The sequence below is a fragment of the Lissotriton helveticus genome, chromosome 6 (genome assembly GCF_964261635.1).
Source record: "Lissotriton helveticus chromosome 6, aLisHel1.1, whole genome shotgun sequence".
Lineage (NCBI taxonomy): Eukaryota > Metazoa > Chordata > Amphibia > Caudata > Salamandridae > Lissotriton > Lissotriton helveticus.
This window is the reverse complement of record NC_136067.1, coordinates 2,118,953,226-2,118,972,998: the sequence shown is the minus strand read 5'-3', so window position 1 is coordinate 2,118,972,998 and position 19,773 is coordinate 2,118,953,226. Positions and strand designations below refer to the sequence as shown.

General features: G+C 45.2%; 1 protein-coding gene across 3 annotated transcripts in view; it reads left to right on the top strand.

Annotated features, from left to right (window-relative positions):
• Positions 1-19,773, top strand: part of LOC144764091 (NACHT, LRR and PYD domains-containing protein 3-like) — a 337,958-nt gene that overhangs the window by 274,867 nt on the left and 43,318 nt on the right. For 2 of the 3 annotated variants that reach the window (XM_078650248.1, XM_078650249.1), the window contains exon 11: positions 7,947-8,117. The exons of the other annotated variant lie outside the window; for it this stretch is intronic. In XM_078650248.1, coding sequence (XP_078506374.1) covers positions 7,947-8,117 — 171 coding nt within the window. The remainder of the gene's footprint in view (positions 1-7,946; positions 8,118-19,773) is intronic. 3 annotated transcript variants of the gene reach the window in all.

Sequence of the window (19,773 nt, the reverse complement as noted above, 5' to 3'; positions counted from 1 at the left end):
ATCTGTGGACATCACTGCACATCTGTGGACATCACTGCAGATCTGTGGACATTACTGCAGATCTGTGGACATCACTGCATTTCTGTGGACATCACTGAATATCTGTGGACATCACTGCATGTCTGTGGACACCACTGCAGATCTGTGGACATACCGGCACATCTGTGGATGTCACTGTGTGTCTGTGGCCTTCACTGCACATCTGTGGACATCACTTCTTGTCTGTGGACATACCTGCATGTCTGTGGACATCACAGTGTGTCTGTGGACATCACTGCAGATCTATGGACATCACTGCAGATCTGTGGACATCACTGCAGATCTGTGGGCTTCACTGCATTTCTGCGGACATCAATGTACTTCTGTGGACATCACTGCTTGTCTGTGGATATCACTGCACATCTGTGGACATCACTGTGTGTCTGTGGACATCACTGCATGTCTATGGACATCACTGTATTTCTGTGGACATCACTGCACATCTGTGGACATCGCTGTGTGTCTGTGGCCTTCACTGCACATCTGTGGACATCACTGTAGATCTGTGGACATAATTCCTCATCCGTGGCATCATTGCACATCTGTGGACATCACTGCACATCTGTGAACATCACTGCACATCTGTGGACATCACTGCACGTATGTGTGCATTGTTGCACCTCTGTTGATATCACTACTTGTTTGTAGACATCATTGCACATCTATAGATATCACTCCACATCTTGGGACATCATTGTGCATCTACGGACATCACTGCATATCTGTGGACATCATTGAACATCTGTGGACATCATTCCACATCTATGGACATCACTGCACATCTCTGGACAATACTACGCATCTGTGGACATCACTGCTCATCTGTGGACATCACTGCACATCTGTGGAAAACACTGTGCATCAGTGTACATCACTGCATGTCTGTGGACATCACTGTGCATCTGTGGACTTCACAGCACATATGTGAACATCATTCCACATATTTGGACATCACTCTACATCTGTGGACATCACTGCACAACTGGGGGCATAATTGCAAATATTTGGACATCACTGCAAATCTGTGGACATCACTGCTGTCTGTGGACAAACCTGCATGTCTGTGGACATGACTGTGTGTGTTTGGACACCACTGCAGGTCTATGGACATCACTGCATTACTGTGGACATTACTGCACATCTTTGGACATCCATGCAGATCTGTGGACATCACTGCAGATCTGTGGACATCACTGTGTGTCAGTGGCCTTCTCTGCATATCTGTGGACATCACTGTAGATCTGTGGACATAACTCCTCATCTGTGGGCATCATTGCACATCTGTGGACATCGCTACACATCTGTGGACATCACTGCACATCTGAGGACATCACTGCACATCTGTAGAAATCATTGCACATATGTGTGCATTATTGCATGTGTGTGGACATCACTGCACATCTGTGGACATCCCTGCACATGTGTGGACATGACTGCACATCTGTGGAAAACATTGTCCATCAGTGGACATCACTGCATGTCTGTGGACATCACTGTGCATCTATGGACATCACTGCACATCTGGGGGCATCATTGCACATCTGTGGACACCATTCCACATATTTGGACATCACTGCACATCTGTGGACATCACTGCACATCTGGGGGCATCATTGCACATCTATGGACATCTCTGTTTGTCTGTGGACATACCTGCACATCTGTGGACATCACTGTGTGTCTGTGGCCTTCACTGCACATCTGTGGACATCACTGCAGATCTGCTGACATCACTACAGATCTATGGACATCATTGCATTTCTGTGCACATCACTGCACTTCTGCGGATATCACTGTGTGTTTATGGCCTTTACTGCACATCTGTAGACATCACTGTAGGTCTGTTGACATACCTGAACATCTGTGGATATCACTGTGTGTCTGTGGCCTTCACTGCACATCTGTGGAAATCACTGCTTGTCTGTGGACATACCTGCACATCTGTGGACATCACTGTGTGTCTGTGGACATCACTGAAAATCTGTGGAAATCACTGTGTTTCTGTGGATATCACTACACATCTGTGGCCATCACTGGGTGTCTGTGGCCTTCATTGCACATCTATGGACATCACTGCTTGCCTGTGGGCTTCACTGTAGATCTGTGGACATCCGTGCTTATCTATGGACATCACTGCCCATCTGTGGACATCACTGCACATCTGCGGATATCACTGCAGATCTGTGGACATCACTGCACATCTGTGGATATCATTGCCCATCTGTGGACATCACTGCAAGTCTGTGGCTACCACTGTGTGTCTGGACATCACTACACATCTGTCGACATCGCTGCTTGTCTGTTGACATACATGCCCATCTGTGGATATCACTGTGTGTCTGTGGCCTTCACTGCACATCTGTGGACATCACTGCTTGTTTGTGGACATACCTGCCCATCCATGGACATCACTGTGTGTCTGTGGACATCACTGCATGTCTGTGGACATCACTGCAGACCTATGGACATCAATGCGCATCTGTGGATGTACATCATTGCACATCTGTGGACGTACATCACTGCACTTCTGTGAAAATCATTGCACTCTGTGGGCAGATATCACCTCATGTCTGTGGACATCACTGAAGATCTGTGGACATCACTGCACGTCTGTGGGTATCATTGCACATTTGTGGAGATCTTTACATGCCTGTAGACAGCACTGCACCTCTGTGAACATCACTGCACATCTGTAGACATCATTGCACATCTGTGGATCCTGACCCACCTGACCTCTTCTACAAAATAACATGGGACTGTGCCCAGATGAAATTGTTAATGAAAGTTGCATGTGTGTACACGTATGTGTGTGCATGCATGTGCGTGCATGAACATATGTGTGTGGGTGGGTGTGCACCTAAGAATGAGTGTGTGTGTGTGTGCATGTATGTGTGTTTGTGTGTGTGTGTGTGCACATGTGCATATATGTGTGTGTGTGCATGCATGTGCAATCTGTTTTAATATGTTTAGCAATAACATTTTCTCTCAGCTATGTCCTGGCATATAAATATAATTCTTAGAAATGGGATTTCTGGTTGGCTGAGGCTTGCGCCAAAGTCAGGCAGAAACCACCACTCTAGTTAGGGCAAGGGAGACACACTCTAAAGATAACCCCTGCTCACCCCCTTGGCAACATGACACGAGCAGTAAGGCTGATCCCGGAGGCAATGTGTAAAGCATTTGCGCACGCACCCACCAGTAACAACATCCCAGGCCCCCCATAAAAGGAACTCCACACAAGGTTATATTATCAGAATATTAATCACAGGGTGTACATTGTGCCAACTGGGATGGGCAATATTTACAAGGGAATATGTACACCAGACAGGGCCACATGGACCACTGTCAGGATCATCACAAAGTGAACTTGGTAAAGGTGAACTAAAGCATACACGTAAAAATAGGTCATAGAACATACAGTCAGTAAACACTGATAATCACTGCACTTGCAACAGCCTAACTTCATTAGACCCTCACCACCTAAGTAAAACCTTACACTAGGGGCGGAAATCACACAGGGAAGTACAATCTCCCTAACATCAACCTAATAGGGTAAAACAACCTCCTATCACATCTAGAGGTATCAAGACAGGGTGTGCAAAACATACTACACACAGTACATTTCCTAACACCCAAAAAGTAGTACATAAATCACATTAAGGTCCAGGCTGCGCCACTGTGCAAAAACCTAAACGTAGCAGCTGCCCACTCCTTGCTGGGCAGCTGAGACCAATGAACAGGACCTAAACGCTACAGCTGACACTAAGTGTGTGCAGCTGTGGAAGGCCAAAGTAGGGGTGAAGGAGTACGACTCACTCCTGAGTCTAAAGACATGTCCCTAGAAAGAAAGAACCTAAACGGTGCTATTGCCCACTACTTGCTGGGCAGCTGGAAATGACACACTGCGGCATGGGCTCTCACTGGCCCTTAGGAACAAAACTGCGCCACAGGTTTGGAGCCCTCTAGGCTCTAGGACACAGGCTGCGAGGCGGGTGAGTCATCTAGGCTCAGGAACCAATGCTGCACCCGTTGGAGCCCTTTTAGGCTCTGGAGCTCAAATGTGCCCTCACAGGTTGAAGCCATCTGGCTCTAGAATAACTGGTGCATTTTGGGAGCCCTCTAGGCTCTGAAACAAATGGGCCCCAGGTTGGAGCCGCAGGGCTCAGCACAGGCTTCTGTGTGTGGCGGGGGGAGCCACCTAGGCTCCTTCAAACAAATATGGCCTGGGTTGGAGCCACACCGGGCTCGTAAAGAAAACCTGCCCCACTGTTGGAACGGCCCACTGTAAGGCCGGGCCGCCCAGAAGCACTCTCTCTGTCCCCGTGCATTCCAGGCACCTTTAGGCATACCGGTCCTTCCCCCCAGCCCTTTAACACTCACAGGGCTAGTCTCTGGCAGGGGGCTCCTCCGGTCGGCAGTGAAGGCGGGCTCTCTCTCCGTGCGAGAGCCCCGCCTTCTTCTTCACCCGGGCCCCCTCTCGGGACCCGGGACTTTTAAATGGAGCCGGTGAGGCTCTGGGCAGATTCTTCCTCCGGGGCTCCCCCTCGCTCATGGGAGCCCCGCAACTCTCACACTGCTTCCTGCGGCGGGATTTTGGTCACACCCAGTAAGGCGGGGGCGGGACTTCCTTCGACAACCTGGAAGTCCCGCCTACTGTCAGGCACAAAGCTGTCTGACTTCAATCAATCAATCAATCATATCACTTGTATAGCGCGCTACTCACCCGGAAGGGTCTCAAGGCGCTTGGGGGAAGGGGGCTGCTACTGCTCGAACAGCCAGGTCTTGAGTTGTCTCCTGAAGGCGAGGTGGTCCTGGGTCAGCCGAAGGTGGATGGGGAGGGAGTTCCATGTCTTGGCCGCCAGGTAGGAGAAGGATCTGCCTCCAGCGGTGGCTCTTCGGATGCGTGGTACGGCGGCGAGGGCGAGGCTAGCGGATCGTAGCTGGCGGGTGGGCGTGTGGAAGGTCAGGCGGTCATTGAGGTACTTTGGGCCCAGGTTGTGGAGAGACTGGTGTGCGTGGGTGAGGAACCTGAACGTGATCCTCTTGTTGACGGGGAGCCAGTGCAGGCTCCTCAGGTGGCCGGAAATGTGGCTGCATCGAGGGATGTCTAGGATGAGTCGGGCGGAGGCGTTCTGGATGCGTTGTAGTCTTTTCCGTAGCTTGGCTGTGGTTACGGCGTAGAGGGTGTTTCCTAGTCCAGCCGGCTGGTGACGAGGGCCTGGGTGACCGTCTTCCTGGTTTCGATCGGGATCCATCGGAAGATCTTGCGGAGCATGCGGAGGGTGTGAAAGCATGAAGAGGAGACGGCGTTGACTTGTCTGGTCATGGAGAGGGAGGAGTCCAGGATGAAGCCCAGGTTGCGTGCGTGGTCTGTCGGCTTGCGCGCGTGCTTCCGGTTTTGCCTGCGGCTGCGGCGGTGATTTATCGGGGGCAATATCGAGGGGTGGGCACCCTCGAAGTCCAAAATAAAGGTAGAAACGGGGTGGGCACCCATTAAGGCGCATTTAAAAAGTGGTGGCACTCTTAAATAATTACATAAGCGGGGTGGGCACCCGCAAGGGCCAAAAAAAGGGCAGGAGCACTCCCCCCCCCAGTGAACACGACAGCGCTCTGCCAATAAACGCAAAATAAAGCGCCTACCAGGCGCTGGGGCACAACGATACCAAAGCCCCCAAAGAAGGATCCCCCTAAAGTAAAGAGGGGTCCCAGAGGTCCTGGGCATTAGGAGGGGCAATGCAGGGCCCAGGGGCCAGCACACAGGGCACTCCAACAAGGAGACAGCCCCCATGGCGGTCCCTCCTGGGCCCAATAGCAGCAAGCCCCATCCTGTTAGGATCCATCAAGAACTCCAGGCATCCAGGGGCTGGGCAGGGCCCAGGGAGGCAACCCTTCCCTTGGGCCCCAGCAGCAGCACGCCCCTGGTAGATTCAAGTTGAGCACAAGAACATTTTACATGAGGTCACAGCCTCTTTTTATACACCCAAATCCTTTGTCTGGTAGCACAGGGTTAGGGAAAAAACAGATGCAACTGGTTTTGGAGCACTTTGTTGTGCTCAGCCCCTCTTCCCACTCACAGGAAGGCTAGGGACATCAGTCGCACCACAGGGGGCGGAGCCAGCATTGTGTTTAGGAAGGCCCAACCCTATTCAGGTCCCAGGTGCAGCCCCTCCCTGCCATCAACATGCAGATCTCCCCATTCACCACCGGGGCAGACCCATCCTGGCTCCTGGAGCCAGGCACACCAGCCAGCTCCAGCCAATCACAAGCCAGACAACCAAATAATATTCACTGCACAGACAGGCCAACTTCTAGAAGTGGCACTTCCACACTAGACACAATAAATCCGCGCACATCATCGCGCAGCATTTAATCACACGAGTCCGCACATACCAAACTCGACCCTGCACTCCCCACACATCAGGAACTACCATGGACACACATATCCCCCATGCATTCCTATGGGAGGGCAAGCCAATCTCACACATGCACTCAGAGAGCGCACGCACTTTACACTCGGACACAGTGTCAAAGTGCGCAAAGACCAGAAATCACTATAATTAGGTAACAAAATGTTCAGGGGTGAACCTGCCAGAAGGGCCAAGTCCAACAACTGCCTATCACTTATAGTGTACTTGAATAGTAAAGGCACTATAAAGAAATATTAACTTGTGCTTACAGTCTACACCATCATCATGGGCTCAGGCGGCCTTCTTTAGGGGTGACTGACATGTACTAAAAGCAGTGCAGTGACTTTGCCACATATGGTGATGACAAAGTCGTAATGGAGCAGATGGCACTGTTCCGGCTGCCCACAATGGCAGGCCTGCTGTCTGTAGTTTACTTCGGTCACTCAGAGTGGCACAATCAGGGTTGCAAGCCCTGGGACCCCTATAACACGCGTGCCCTGGGTGCCACAAGTACCACTCACCAGGGACATATAAGGGAGGTATGGTCTTTGTCAATTGGGGTTGCCAATTACTTACCTCAGTTTTAAAAAGAGGTTTGCAGGCTTCAGTGCACTGTCAGAGTCAAAACCCAGCATCTAGTAATCCAAACAGGGGTAAAACGTGGGGGTGGGGGGAATCTTCAAGAAGCCTTGTTTTCTTACAGTGAATCACAACTCTCACAATGTGTGTTCACTCCACTTGTGTCAGTCACTGGTATCACCATCTCGAAGTCTGGATCAGCACGTGACCTTCTGTCTTATTTAGAGGTTCCTCTCACTGTGCCATCAATGTCATTGAGAGAAAATAGACTAAATAGAAGTTATTGTTTAATTGGCTTCTGTTTGCCACTTCTCAAAGTGCTGTGTAGAACCTTGGTATTATTAAATGTATGCTAATTAGGGTTAGAGGCTTGCTATGTTTCATCCCCTCTGGGTCTCTGGGTACATCTCTTTTAAACACTTACCAACCCATTTAGCTTTCTTTTAATTTTATAAAAGAAACATTTTATTACTGTGAACCAATTTCTAACCAGGGAATATCAAACAAGGATTATCAATCAACTTTCAGGACTAGAGGATCAGTGTTTGATATGTGAATGAGTGATGGATGTACAAAGATCAGACATTTAAAAAGAAAACTGAAGATGACAGTGTCTGTAATTCACAAGAATAGACTTTTAAACTCTCTATTGCACAGTGCAGTTCCAGATGTGAAGGAAGGAAGAGCGTGTGCACCTCTGGTCTTTCTCGAGGACATCTCTTCTTTGGTGTAAGACCCACAGAGCTTTCATTTTCTCCTCCTCTCTGTACATTTCCTGCACACTTTTCCCTGCTCAATGGTCATGTGTGCACAGTTTTCCTGACACTGTCTCTTTTTGTGGGTGTGCCGTGCAGAGCTGTAAAAGATATATCACAGGGACCACTGGCCACCTTTACAGTGCTGTGTATCTGTCCCCCACAGGTTGTGCCACAGCGGCCTCTCGCACTCCTGCTGTGGCTATCTTTCATCTGCTATTAGTACCAACCGGTCTCTCATGGAGCTCCACCTGACAGGTAACGGCATCGAAGACATAGGCGCTATCCTGCTGTGTGAAGGAATGAAGCACCCAGAATGCAGAATACAGAAACTGGAGTAAGTAGAAAAAGGCTGTAACTTGATTGTAATGATTGTGCGGTGTGCCTACCATTCCGGGCTCTCTTCTGAGCCTTTTTTACTCAGTAATAATAATAATAATAATAATAATAATAATAATAATAATAATAATAATAATAATTCCTATTTGTAAAGCGTGAACATATCGCCCTTAAGGGTTTCTAGGCGCTCTGGCCGTTGGGGAGATTAAGTGAGCTATTGTTCAGTGTCACACGGTGCTGAGCTGCCACCGGCACCCGGGATCGTACCGTGAGCCCCATGCTCTGGAGTCAGCCACTCTGGCCGCTGCGCCACACCTCTCCTACTAGTAATAAGGCTGAGAAAACCAAGCGCTAGCTGATGACATCCCTGTGATCTGTAAATCAGAGCCAGATTTACAAAGGTTTTTCCATCAGGTTTATCTGACATGAAATCCTATTTGGGGTTTACAAACCGGCGCTAATGGCAATTTGCGTTATTAGCAAAAAGTGACATAATGCAGTGCAATCGGCTGCCTTCCATTTCTCTGAGTCAGGGAGGGGGTCCATGGGCGGGGTGCCAGCCTTCTCTTGGATAACACCCTGGGTCTTTGACGTAGATTTGTATCTACAAAGACTTTTAGACATGGATTTGCACCACAATCATGCGCCTAAGTGAGGCTAGTAAAACAGGTAGAAGCCTTTATTTATTCTCCTTGCCTTTTCCACTTTTCATGTGTGCTGTGGTTTGAGAAGAAGGGACCCTCTCCTGCATAATGCTTTGCAGACCACAATGCAGATACCTTTGTATTACTGCACAAGGGGCCTACAAAGACCAGAATTGCTCCCTGCTTTGTAGATGTGCTGCAGTTCTGCTCTCAGCAGCTCATGCAGTCCAGTAAGTTTGCTTGCTGTCGTGCATTGCGTGAACACTCAGTAAATCTTGTGTCACTGATGGGTATAGACACTCAGTAAGTCACTGTAGACGCACTCGCTCACTTACCCTTGCACTCGTGAATCCATTCATCATTCCACTGACTCATCCTTGCGTTCACCCTCTGGCACAACCGCATCAAAACACACACAAACTCAACAACAGGTGCAAAAATAATTAAAGGTGTGCAAATAGAAAAATAAAACATGCTGCCTTCAAAATACATTTGACTTATGTTTGCAAAAACAAAACTAAACAAAGCAGTGGATGCCCTTCTTGCAATGGTATTGTTAATAGTGTATAATTGTTTCAAAGTTCAAGCATGGCCACCACATTTACCTCCAACTTGTCGGCCATCTTGGCATGGTAACACATTGGTACACTACGGAAAACGGCATTGCATAATGGTCTACTAGTTTAGAGGAAATGGCCATGTGGAATGCGGCGCACTGCAGATGAAAGAAGCAGCAAGCAAGCAATGCCTAGAGAGCTGTAGTATCCTCGTAAGAAACATTCAAATAAAAAGAGGAGAAGCAAAGAAATGAAGGGGGAACTATAAAAAGAGAAAGTTGAAAACGAAAGCACTGACCAACCAGCCCTGATACTGAAATGCACTCATTTTTGGTTGGGTGTATACATGAGATTAGAAAATGCCATCATTTGCAGGGCAAACGAGCCAATGACATTCAGACTGAATGATTAATGGCCCTCAGACAGGCCAGTGCAGGACAGAGTGGAGCCGAAGTCCCTTCATGCGGTGAGCAGCCAAAATATCGAAACTAAAATATCGACCTCCAATAATATCGAGATCATAATATCGAAGGGGCAGAATATAGAAGGTAAGTAATATTGATTGTTTTAATATCGAAGGGACAGAATATCAAAGATAACTAATATTGTTTTTTTAATATTGATGTAAGTTATATCGAAGTTAGTAATACTGATATCAAATATATTGATGTTACTAATATCGATGTTACTAATATTGATGTTACTAATATTGATATTTATATGATTGTTATGTATATTATTTTGTATTTAATATGTATGTGTTATTTATTTTTTCAATGTTATTTTAAGTTAATTTTGTATTTTAGTACCGTAGCGGGTTGTGGGTTTATAGGGGAATAGGGTGGGAAGTAATTTAATCATACTAAATTAATTAATAATTTTCAGGAATTATAAATTATTTGTAATAAATGTTTGTGTGTAAGTTCTGTAGCGTGTTGTGGGTTTATAGGGGAATACGGTGGGAAGTAATTTAAATGTAATAAAGTAATAATTTATTTTCTTTAATTGGTATTGATAATTATATTATTGGTAATTAATTATTAATTGGTGAATAATTTGTATTAATTGATTATTTGATAATCATGTTAAGTGTATTGTTTTATTACTGGAGTGTGTTGTGCATTTATAGGAGAATAATGTGTAAAGTAATTGCTATGTAATTAAGTAATTATTACATTTATAGTTGGGTATTGATAATTCATTTTTGGGATATTAATAATGAATTGGTAATTATGTAAAAGTATAATTTGTTGGTTATGAAAATTAATGTATTGTTGTTTAATCATTAATTAAATATTACTAAATATTATTTATTGATATTTTAATTTATATATTAATAAGTAATTATTAATTGTCACTTAATGTTTTTAATTAATATTAACTGGAATTTATTATTAACTTATTGTTAATTAATTTTTCATTGGTAATTATGCTTTTAATAATTATTTATTGGTATTTGTAAATAGTTTAGATGTATTTAATAATTAATTAATTATTTTTAAGTATTAATTTATTTATAAGTATGTTATTTTTAACTTCTACGCTATCCAACACTTTCCCTACCGTTGCGCTCTCAGGAGTGGGAATAGTAATTTTTACCCCTACGTTATCCAAACTTTCCCTACTGTTGCACTCTCTGGCGTTGGAATAGTAATTTTTACCCCTACGCTATCCACACTTTCCCTGCTGTTGCACTCTCTGGAGTTGGAATAGTAATTTTTACCCCTACGTTATCCTACACTTGAAAAGAGTGTCCTGTACACACGATTTTCTAGAAATCTTGTCCTCAAGTGAGAACTCACAAAAGTTTTGAAACGTTCAATATATGATTACAGAGTCCATTTTCATAGAGTAAGTGTATTTAATGGTGCAGCCTTGATCCGTACATACAAGAAAAGATAGCCGACACGTGTTTCGTCACACCGTGTTGTGGCTGTGACTCTTCAGGGCTGGGAAGGACATAATGTGTGTATGGATTAGAAAACGTGGAAATTTCAATAGTGACTTAAGTGAGCAGAAATGGAACACCTAGAACTGGTGGATACCCTATTTAGTGGAGAGACAACGTAATAAGTGACTGGGAGTACAGAGTCAACATAGGCCCGAATTGTGTTGTGACATGGTGGATTAAACCAAAAGAAGGGAAACATCCTAATCTAGCAGTTTCTAATAAGTAATGTCAAATACAAATATTTATGCGGTTGCTGGATCTGGGAGAGGACTAATAGGCAATTCTTACACATTACTGTATAAAGGCGCGGCTGTAGCAAAAGGGCGCTAATACGGTGTGGACATGAGGAACATCAGAAAACATGATTAGTATGGTGCACATGTTTCTAAATAGAGATTTATAGAAACCATGTATGAATTTATAGTGATGTTCGAAGAGGAATGGTGCGGTACCTAAAAGAAGACAAAGGACAGACTAGATGCATAGTATACAATTCAGACGTGACAACATGATAATTGGAGATCGTAGTTCCCCAAGGGTTCTAGTTGTAGGCGGCATCTAAGAGAAAACAAAATCATGATGTCTAGCTGCGCGGTAGGACTCATATTCAAAATAAACTACTAGAATAGGTTTCATTTAGAGCAGCGTCTTTCTCCTTTTCCCACATCTGTTTTCCCACATGTGGCCTTTTTATTCCTGTCACGCTGTCCCTAACGCGGAAGTTTTGCTGTTTCTGCTTTTCCCACCCGTTTCATTTCGCTCCTTTTCATTGTGCTTTTCACTCCGTGCATTACAGTTTTGTACGTTTTAATTCGATGTGAATTTTAGGCCCTCGAGAATGTTATTTCATGCTAAGACTTGGAGCAAAGGTTATTTCAGCTAAAGCATGATAACAACATAAACGTGGCTTTGCACAACGTGCCGTTTTTTATTTTGCCGTGATCACCGAGAGTAAACGTCAATGTACCCTTACACGCTGCTCTAAATGAGACCCAATAGCTGACCCCTATTCTAGTAGTTTATTTTGAATATGAGTCCTACCGCGCAGCTAGACAACATGATTTTGTTTTCTCTTAAATGCCTCCTACAACTAGAACCCTCGGGGAACTACGATCTCCAATTATCATGTTGTCACGTCTGAATTACATACTATGCATCTAGTCTGTCCCTTGTCTTCTTTTAGGTACTGCACCATTCCTCCTTGAACATCACTATAAATTCATACATGGTTTCTATAAATCTCTATTTAGAAACATGCACACCATACTGCTCATGTTTTCTGATGTTCCTCATGTCCACACCGTATTAGCGCCCTTTTGCTACAGCCGCGCCTTTATACAGTAATGTGTAAGAATTGCCTATTAGTCCTCTCCCAGATCCAGCAACCGCATAAATATTTGTATTTGACATTAATTATTAGAAACTGCTAGATTAGGATGTTTTCCTTCTTTTGTTTTAATCCACCATGTAACAACACAATTCGGGCCTATGTTGACTCTGTACTCCCAGTCACTTATTACGTTGTCTTTCCACTAAATAGGGTATCCACCAGTTCTAGGTGTTCCATTTCCGCTCTCTTAAGTCACTATTGAAATTTACACGTTTTCTAATCCATACACACGTTATGTCCTTCCCAGCCCTGAATAGTCACAGCCACAACACGGTGTGACGAAACACGTGTCGGCTATCTTTTCTTGTATGTACTGATCAAAACTGCACCATTAAATACACTTACTCTATGAAAATGGACTCTGAAATCATATATTGAACGTTTCAAAACTTTCGTGAGTTCTCACTTGAGGACCAGATTTCTAGAAAATCGTGTGCACAGGACACTCTTTGCATTTGTCAGAATTAGACACGTCTCTCTATCTTAGCAGGGGCTGTTTTTTGCTGGGTTTGTTCCCCTGACCTGTCTGCATCGAACATTCAATATCTACGAACACCTACCTTTAGTTACCCGCAGAGCGCCAATTCTTCCAGACCCTTATCCAAACCCTCTCTCTCCCTCTATACTGTTATCCAACACTTGACCTTCTGTTACACTCTCTGGAGTTGAAATAGTAATTTTTACTCCTACGGTATCCAACACTTTCCCTGCTTTTGCACTCTCTGGAGTGGGAATAGTAATTTTTACCCCTACGCTATCCAACACTTTCCCTACTGTTGTACTCTCTGGAGTTGGAACAGTATTTTTTACCCCTACGCTATCCAACACTTTCTCTACTGTTGTACTCTTTGGGGTGGGAATAGTAATTTTTACCCCTACGCTATCCAACACTTTCTCTACTGTTGCACTCTCTGGAGTGGGAATAGTAATTTTTACCCCTACACTATCCAACATTTTCCTTACTGTTGTTTTTTCTGGAGTTGGAATAGTAGTTTTATTCTCTCTGTTATTTAATATTTTTTGTAGTTTTTTAGCTAATGTATATAAATAATTTTAAAAATATTAAAAGTAATTTAAAAAAAATGTTTTACATAATTATTTAATTTGTATTAGTGTTATCATTTATGTGTATAGATGCATTTGTAATTCATCATATTTTTTAATTATTTATAAGTTATTAAAATAATTATTAAAACTGATTATTATGTATATATTATATATCATGTATGTTTAATTCATTTTTTATTAAATTATATATATATATATATATATATATATATTACTTATTAATTTTAAATATAAAATATTTTAACTATGTTTATTATATTTATAAGTAATTTGTTTATTTTACATATTTTTTCTAATTAAAAAAACGATATTTTTTATAAGGATATTTTTGACAACAATATTTTTTTCTTGATATTTTTGACTTACCATGTTGTAGATAGGATGTCGATATTCATGACATCAATATTATTGCTCCGATATTTTTGTAGGTCGATTTTTTGACCTTCGATATTTTGTCAGTGATCCCATCCATGCAGCTGTCTGATACAGGTTAATATATAGATGATGTCTTTATTATTTAATGTTTTTAATACAAGATTATGGCACACAGTTGAGAAGAGATACTAGCAAGAATTATTACAGTGTAACCGTGTCCTCCTGGGGTTTGTCAGAGGCTGTAACCAACAAGAAAAGCATCCCTACAAATGTAATTTGGCATTCTTTATAGCTGAATACCTGTCTACAGGCTTTAATACAGCAAAGTACCAATCCACCCTTAAATGCCTGTTGATTGTAACATATGCATTCCACAGTCTATGGGGGTCATTAAGATGACGGGCTGACTTAGTCATATGGGCGGGGGTCCCATGGGGGGTATTAGGATGCGCCCGCCACAGTGGCGGGCGCATCCTGCATTGTTAACATTGTGGCGGGTGGTGCTCTCAGCACCGCCCGCCACAATGCTAACAATGCATGCATGCATTTGCATACACAAAGCGGAAGGCACCGCGCGGTGCCTGCCGCATTGTGTATGCAAATGCTGGGGGGTACCACAGGTACCCCCCATGTGTACCCCCCACCTCGCCTTTACTTCGGGGGCCCGCAGGGGGCCCCGGAAGTGAAGACCGCATGTGCTGCCACTGAAGTCATCTGTCTCTGCCCATTGTAATATGGCTGGCGGTGTCTGATAGACGCCACCACCATATTAAACCTTTTCCGCCCCGGTCGCCTTGTGACCGGGGCGGAAAAGCGGTGGATGGTCTTTCCGTCCGCAGCGGTCCCCCCCGCCATACTAATATGGCGGGGGGGAATTTAGCTTAGGATGGTGGGCAGATTGCCCCCGCCTGCCTGGCGGTGGCTACCGCCAGCCTGGCGGGGGCAATCCGCCCGCCATCCTTATGACCCCCCAATATGTCAAGCTGAGTGTATTTACCATAACTTTTCATCATAAACAGATCAGACCCATGGGCAGCAGAAGTCGTTTTTCCAGTAGTTTACCACCATAACCAGCTGAGGCCTCCTGCACTGAGCATAAGCTTCATGACACGGCACACTCCAGGCGTGCAGCAAGACATTTCCTTAGTGTACAAAACTACAGCTGGTGTAGCAAATACTGCCTCTCCTGACAGGCCGATCAAGGTCTGACAGTACGACTCTTCTATCCCCACGGTTTGTCAAGGGGTCACCAGCACCAAAGTGCTTCACTACTATGGTGATCCGTGAGAGTCCACGTAACAAAATACCAATCTGTGGGTTTAATACACAGCAATATATCATTAAATACCTATTGCCTTTAACATATGCCTTCCACAGTCAATACTTCTTTGATCGTGAGCTTTCACTATAAACAATCAAGGTTTATCACTGGCTCGTCACCATAAGCAACTCAGACCTACTGTGAGGGTTCCTCAGCCTTCATGGCAACCATCAGGTGTACTGTAATAAACTTACAAATGTGTACAACGTACAGTTGTTGAAACAATTCAAAAGCCCTATTAATAGCGGCGAATAAGGATTACCACAGTGCAGATGGTCTATCACCATGGGGTTGTTAAGGTGAGACCTTGGCACCTAAACTCTGGCCTACTACAGTAATCTGCGAGATTCCATAGGATAACCTGCCTGCCTCCAGGCTGTAGCACAGCCTAATAACAACACACCCTGTAGAGCTGTCTGCTTTATTGCATACTTTCACAATAAGCAAGTAAGGCCTACATGCTTTGACAGACCTTTTCATTATAAACAGATTACACCGAAGGGTTCCGACATTACAGTTCCCACTGAACTGATGAGGCCGCTAGCCTTTACCAATGGCCTGGCACTATATACACTCTACACCTACAGAAGTGCACATAAGCGGGCAACCATCAGCCATTCGTTTATAAAATTACAAATATGTATAAAATTACAGTTGGAAAGACGATACACAGCCCCTCTCAATAGAGACTAAAGAGAATGAACCCAGTGAAATTCCTCTCCCAGGGCTTGTCAGAGTGGGCGGCTAACACCAACACCCTTGCCTACGGTGGTAATCTCTGAGTTTATATATAATGAAATGCCTGGATGATACTCCGTGACTTATGACACATGTATGACAGTAGGATACATGTCACAGAGCTCACTACACCTGCCTAGTGCAAGGGCACACCAGCGTAGCCAAACGAATGAGAGACAACTGCCTCTAACTCAACTCCGACAAACTGAAGGCCTGGATTTCGGGAAGAACACTTTCTTCAGACTCCTTCCTGCACAAACGCAATCTATAGAGGCTGTTTCCGCAATCTATGGATGCTGCAGAAAGCACCACACTTGAAGAGCGGGAACAGCAAGGAGGAAAAGAGACAGTTCTTCTTGCGCCTCTGTCAGGAAGGCGCACAATGTTCATGCATTCCCAGGTTTACCAGCGAACAGCAGGGACTTCGCCAAGATCCATGGGTGGCTGGGTGTGAACACCTACGCGCCGCCCATGGAATGGCCTCCTGGTGCAGAGTAACGCAAGACAGCAACCTGCGCTGCCGTGCAGTGCTGCAGATTATGCAGCCGTGCGCGGCTATGCGAGGAGGCCTGGCATGGGTTGGCAAATATGATTCAAGGATTGTGTGTCCCTTAAGTCACGTTGCGGGACACAACGGCAATGCAATCCAGTGACAAATCCAGCCGTTGGAGCCCACAACAGACCTCAGGACTTCTCTACACTCAACTATGTTGGCGTTGAGGGAGAGAGCAGATAGGGAGGCACAGGTCATGGGCAGTTAGAAGCCGGCATATGCAAAAGAAACAATTGCTGGACGGAATGCTGGACAATGCAAACATTCACCCCCAGTCACAAGGAGATGGGTTGAATCCATCATTCTATTGCTCACCACACCCCCCCCAGTTTCGACCCCACCATATGCAAATCAGTCTTGATCCTGTTCCTTGTGGGAACAGTCCAGCCCAAACTGCCAAGCCAGGTCCTCCCTGGACCGGAAACAAGCATCCTGGGACCGGTTTCAGGGCATCACCCTTCATCAGCCAGGCTAGCTTGAATCCAGTGGTGTAGTGAGCACCGCACCAACGTCTGGGCACACCATTCCCACTTAGGGTGACATATACAAAAGAAACAATTGATGGACAAAATACTGGACAATGCAAACATTCACCTCCAGTCACAAGGATCTGAGTTAAATCGTTCATTCTTTTGCTGACCACACCACCCCAGTTTGGACCCAGTCCATGTTGGACCTGGTCTGGCAGTTCGGGTTGGACTGTTCCCATGAGGCACAGGGTCTAGACTGATTTGCATATGGCGGGGTCCAAACTGGAATGGCAGGTGATCAAGTAAATGATGGATTCAGGCCCAGATCTCTGTACTGGGGTGGATGTATGACATTGTTCTGCATTCAGTCCATCAATTGTTCTTTTCGCAGTTAAGAGCTGGCTCAGCACCATGGTGAGGGAAAAAAGCCCCAGTAGAGTCCTGGCGCGGCAGCTGAAAGATTGCACAAAAAACAGCATTATCTCTTGCATGTGTGATAACGGGGAACCAGAAACCCACCATTATGGAGATGTCAGCAGTTTCCACTAAATACTACTCAGATTTATGCACTTCACTGAGCCTCTGCTACACGAGGATTACAAGTCCTTTGCTGCCACTGATGAAAGGACATCTGTTACGTGAATACTCACCTATCAAATTACATCGAGGCAACGGAGGGCCTGGACCATTCACAATCTGGATTCAGGCCCAACCACAGCACCGAATCAGCCCTCCTAGCAGTGACCAACACCATCAGGATGACACTGGATGGAGGGGGGTCAATGATTCTGGTGCTGTTGGATTTATCCGCTGCCTTTGATACGGTGTCACATGAGGTGCTTCTCGGCCGTCTGAGGGATGTGGGACTGGGGGGCGTAGCTCTGTCCTGGCTTGAGAGCTTTCTCTCTGGCCGTTCTCAAGAAGTCAGGTTGGGCTCTCATAAGTCCATCTCTAGGGAGCTCACCAGAGGAGTGCCACAGGGCTCATGCCTAAGCCCCACATTATTTAATGTGTATGTGTCCCCCGTGGCTGACTTAGTGAAATCCTTTGGGTTCACCCCGGTATCTTATGCCGATGACACCCAACTTCTGTTCCCTTTTAAAACCGTCACACCTGCTCTAATAAAATCATTTGCAGACGGAATGAGGGCAGTGTCAGAGTGGATGGCCAAAAACTGCCTACAGTGTAACGTAGGCAAAACTGAAGTTTTGTTGTTTGGGGAGGCAGTGACACTGTGGTCCCCTGAATGGTGGCCCTTGGAACTTGGACCTGTTCCTAATCCCAAACAGACCGTGAAAAACCTGGTAGTGCTATTAGATGAAGCCCGTTCATTCACAGATCATGTAAACCAAGTTGCCGGTACATGTTTTAGGGCCATTGGACTGCTGAGAAGGGTGTTTCCATATCTACCTGACAGACATAGGAAGACCTTGGTCCAGGCATTAGTCACTGGTAGACTGGACTATTGCAATGGCCTTCTTCAATCAACTAACGAAGAACAGCTTAACAAACTGCAGATAGTCCAGAATACCGTGGCAAAGTTAGTCCTAAATGCTCCACCTAGGACTCCCTACCGCCCTCTATTAGCTAAATTACACTGGCTCCCAGTGCGGCAATGCATCAAGTTTAAAATCCTTTGTACCATCCATAAATGCCTGTCAGGTACTAGGCCAAAGTATTTTACAAAAATCTTCTCACCCTATATTCCAGGGCGTTCATTACGCTCCAGCAACCTCCAGTTATTGCAGGTTCCCAGAATTAAAAAATCTAGGCAGGGAAGCCGTGCCCTAGCCCACACTGGACCTGCTCTCTGGAACTCTCTGCCTCAGTCATTAAAACAGATCACTAATCTCCTGACTTTCCGGAAAACCCTTAAAACCCATCTTTTCACAAATAGTTAAAACACCTATCTAATCCAATCTGTCATTTTGAACTCAGATCAGTACAAACTTGTGTTCCCTTCATCAGCAAAAGCGCGGAGATACCCCTTCGGGGGTCTATTCTGGCGCTCTACAAGAACATAAATAAATAAATAAAATAAATAATACAGGTTCCCACTTAGAGATCCTTTCTCTGCTGATGAGTTTTCCTAAGCAGTTGGGATGGCCATTTGGGACGGCCCCAGGTTCAGACGGCCTCACAGCTTTATTTAACAAAGTGTTCAGAGAGACCCTCTATCCTCTTCTCCTAGAGCTAGATCACGAGGCCATAAGATGCTCTACCTCCATCACGGTGTGAGGCTGTCATTATTACACTATCAATGCCTAACAAAGACACACAACTTACTAGCGCATATTGTCCCTCCCTAACATACACAGCAAAATACTTGTTAAGATAATCTCAAACAGATTGACATCAAAGGGCCGGTCTTACCAGATTGCATATGTTTTATCCCTGCTCTGACTACTGCACCTAACACTTGTCTCCCTTCGCATTAATACACTAGACCCACCTGATGCGCCCCAGAGCCAGCGGCTTTAGAGATGTTGAAAGACCTCCTTGGCCTTGCTTGAGTGGACTTCTCTCCAAACAGTTATAGGAAGCTGGGGTCGGGCCCTCAGATTCTGCACATCATTGCACAATTATA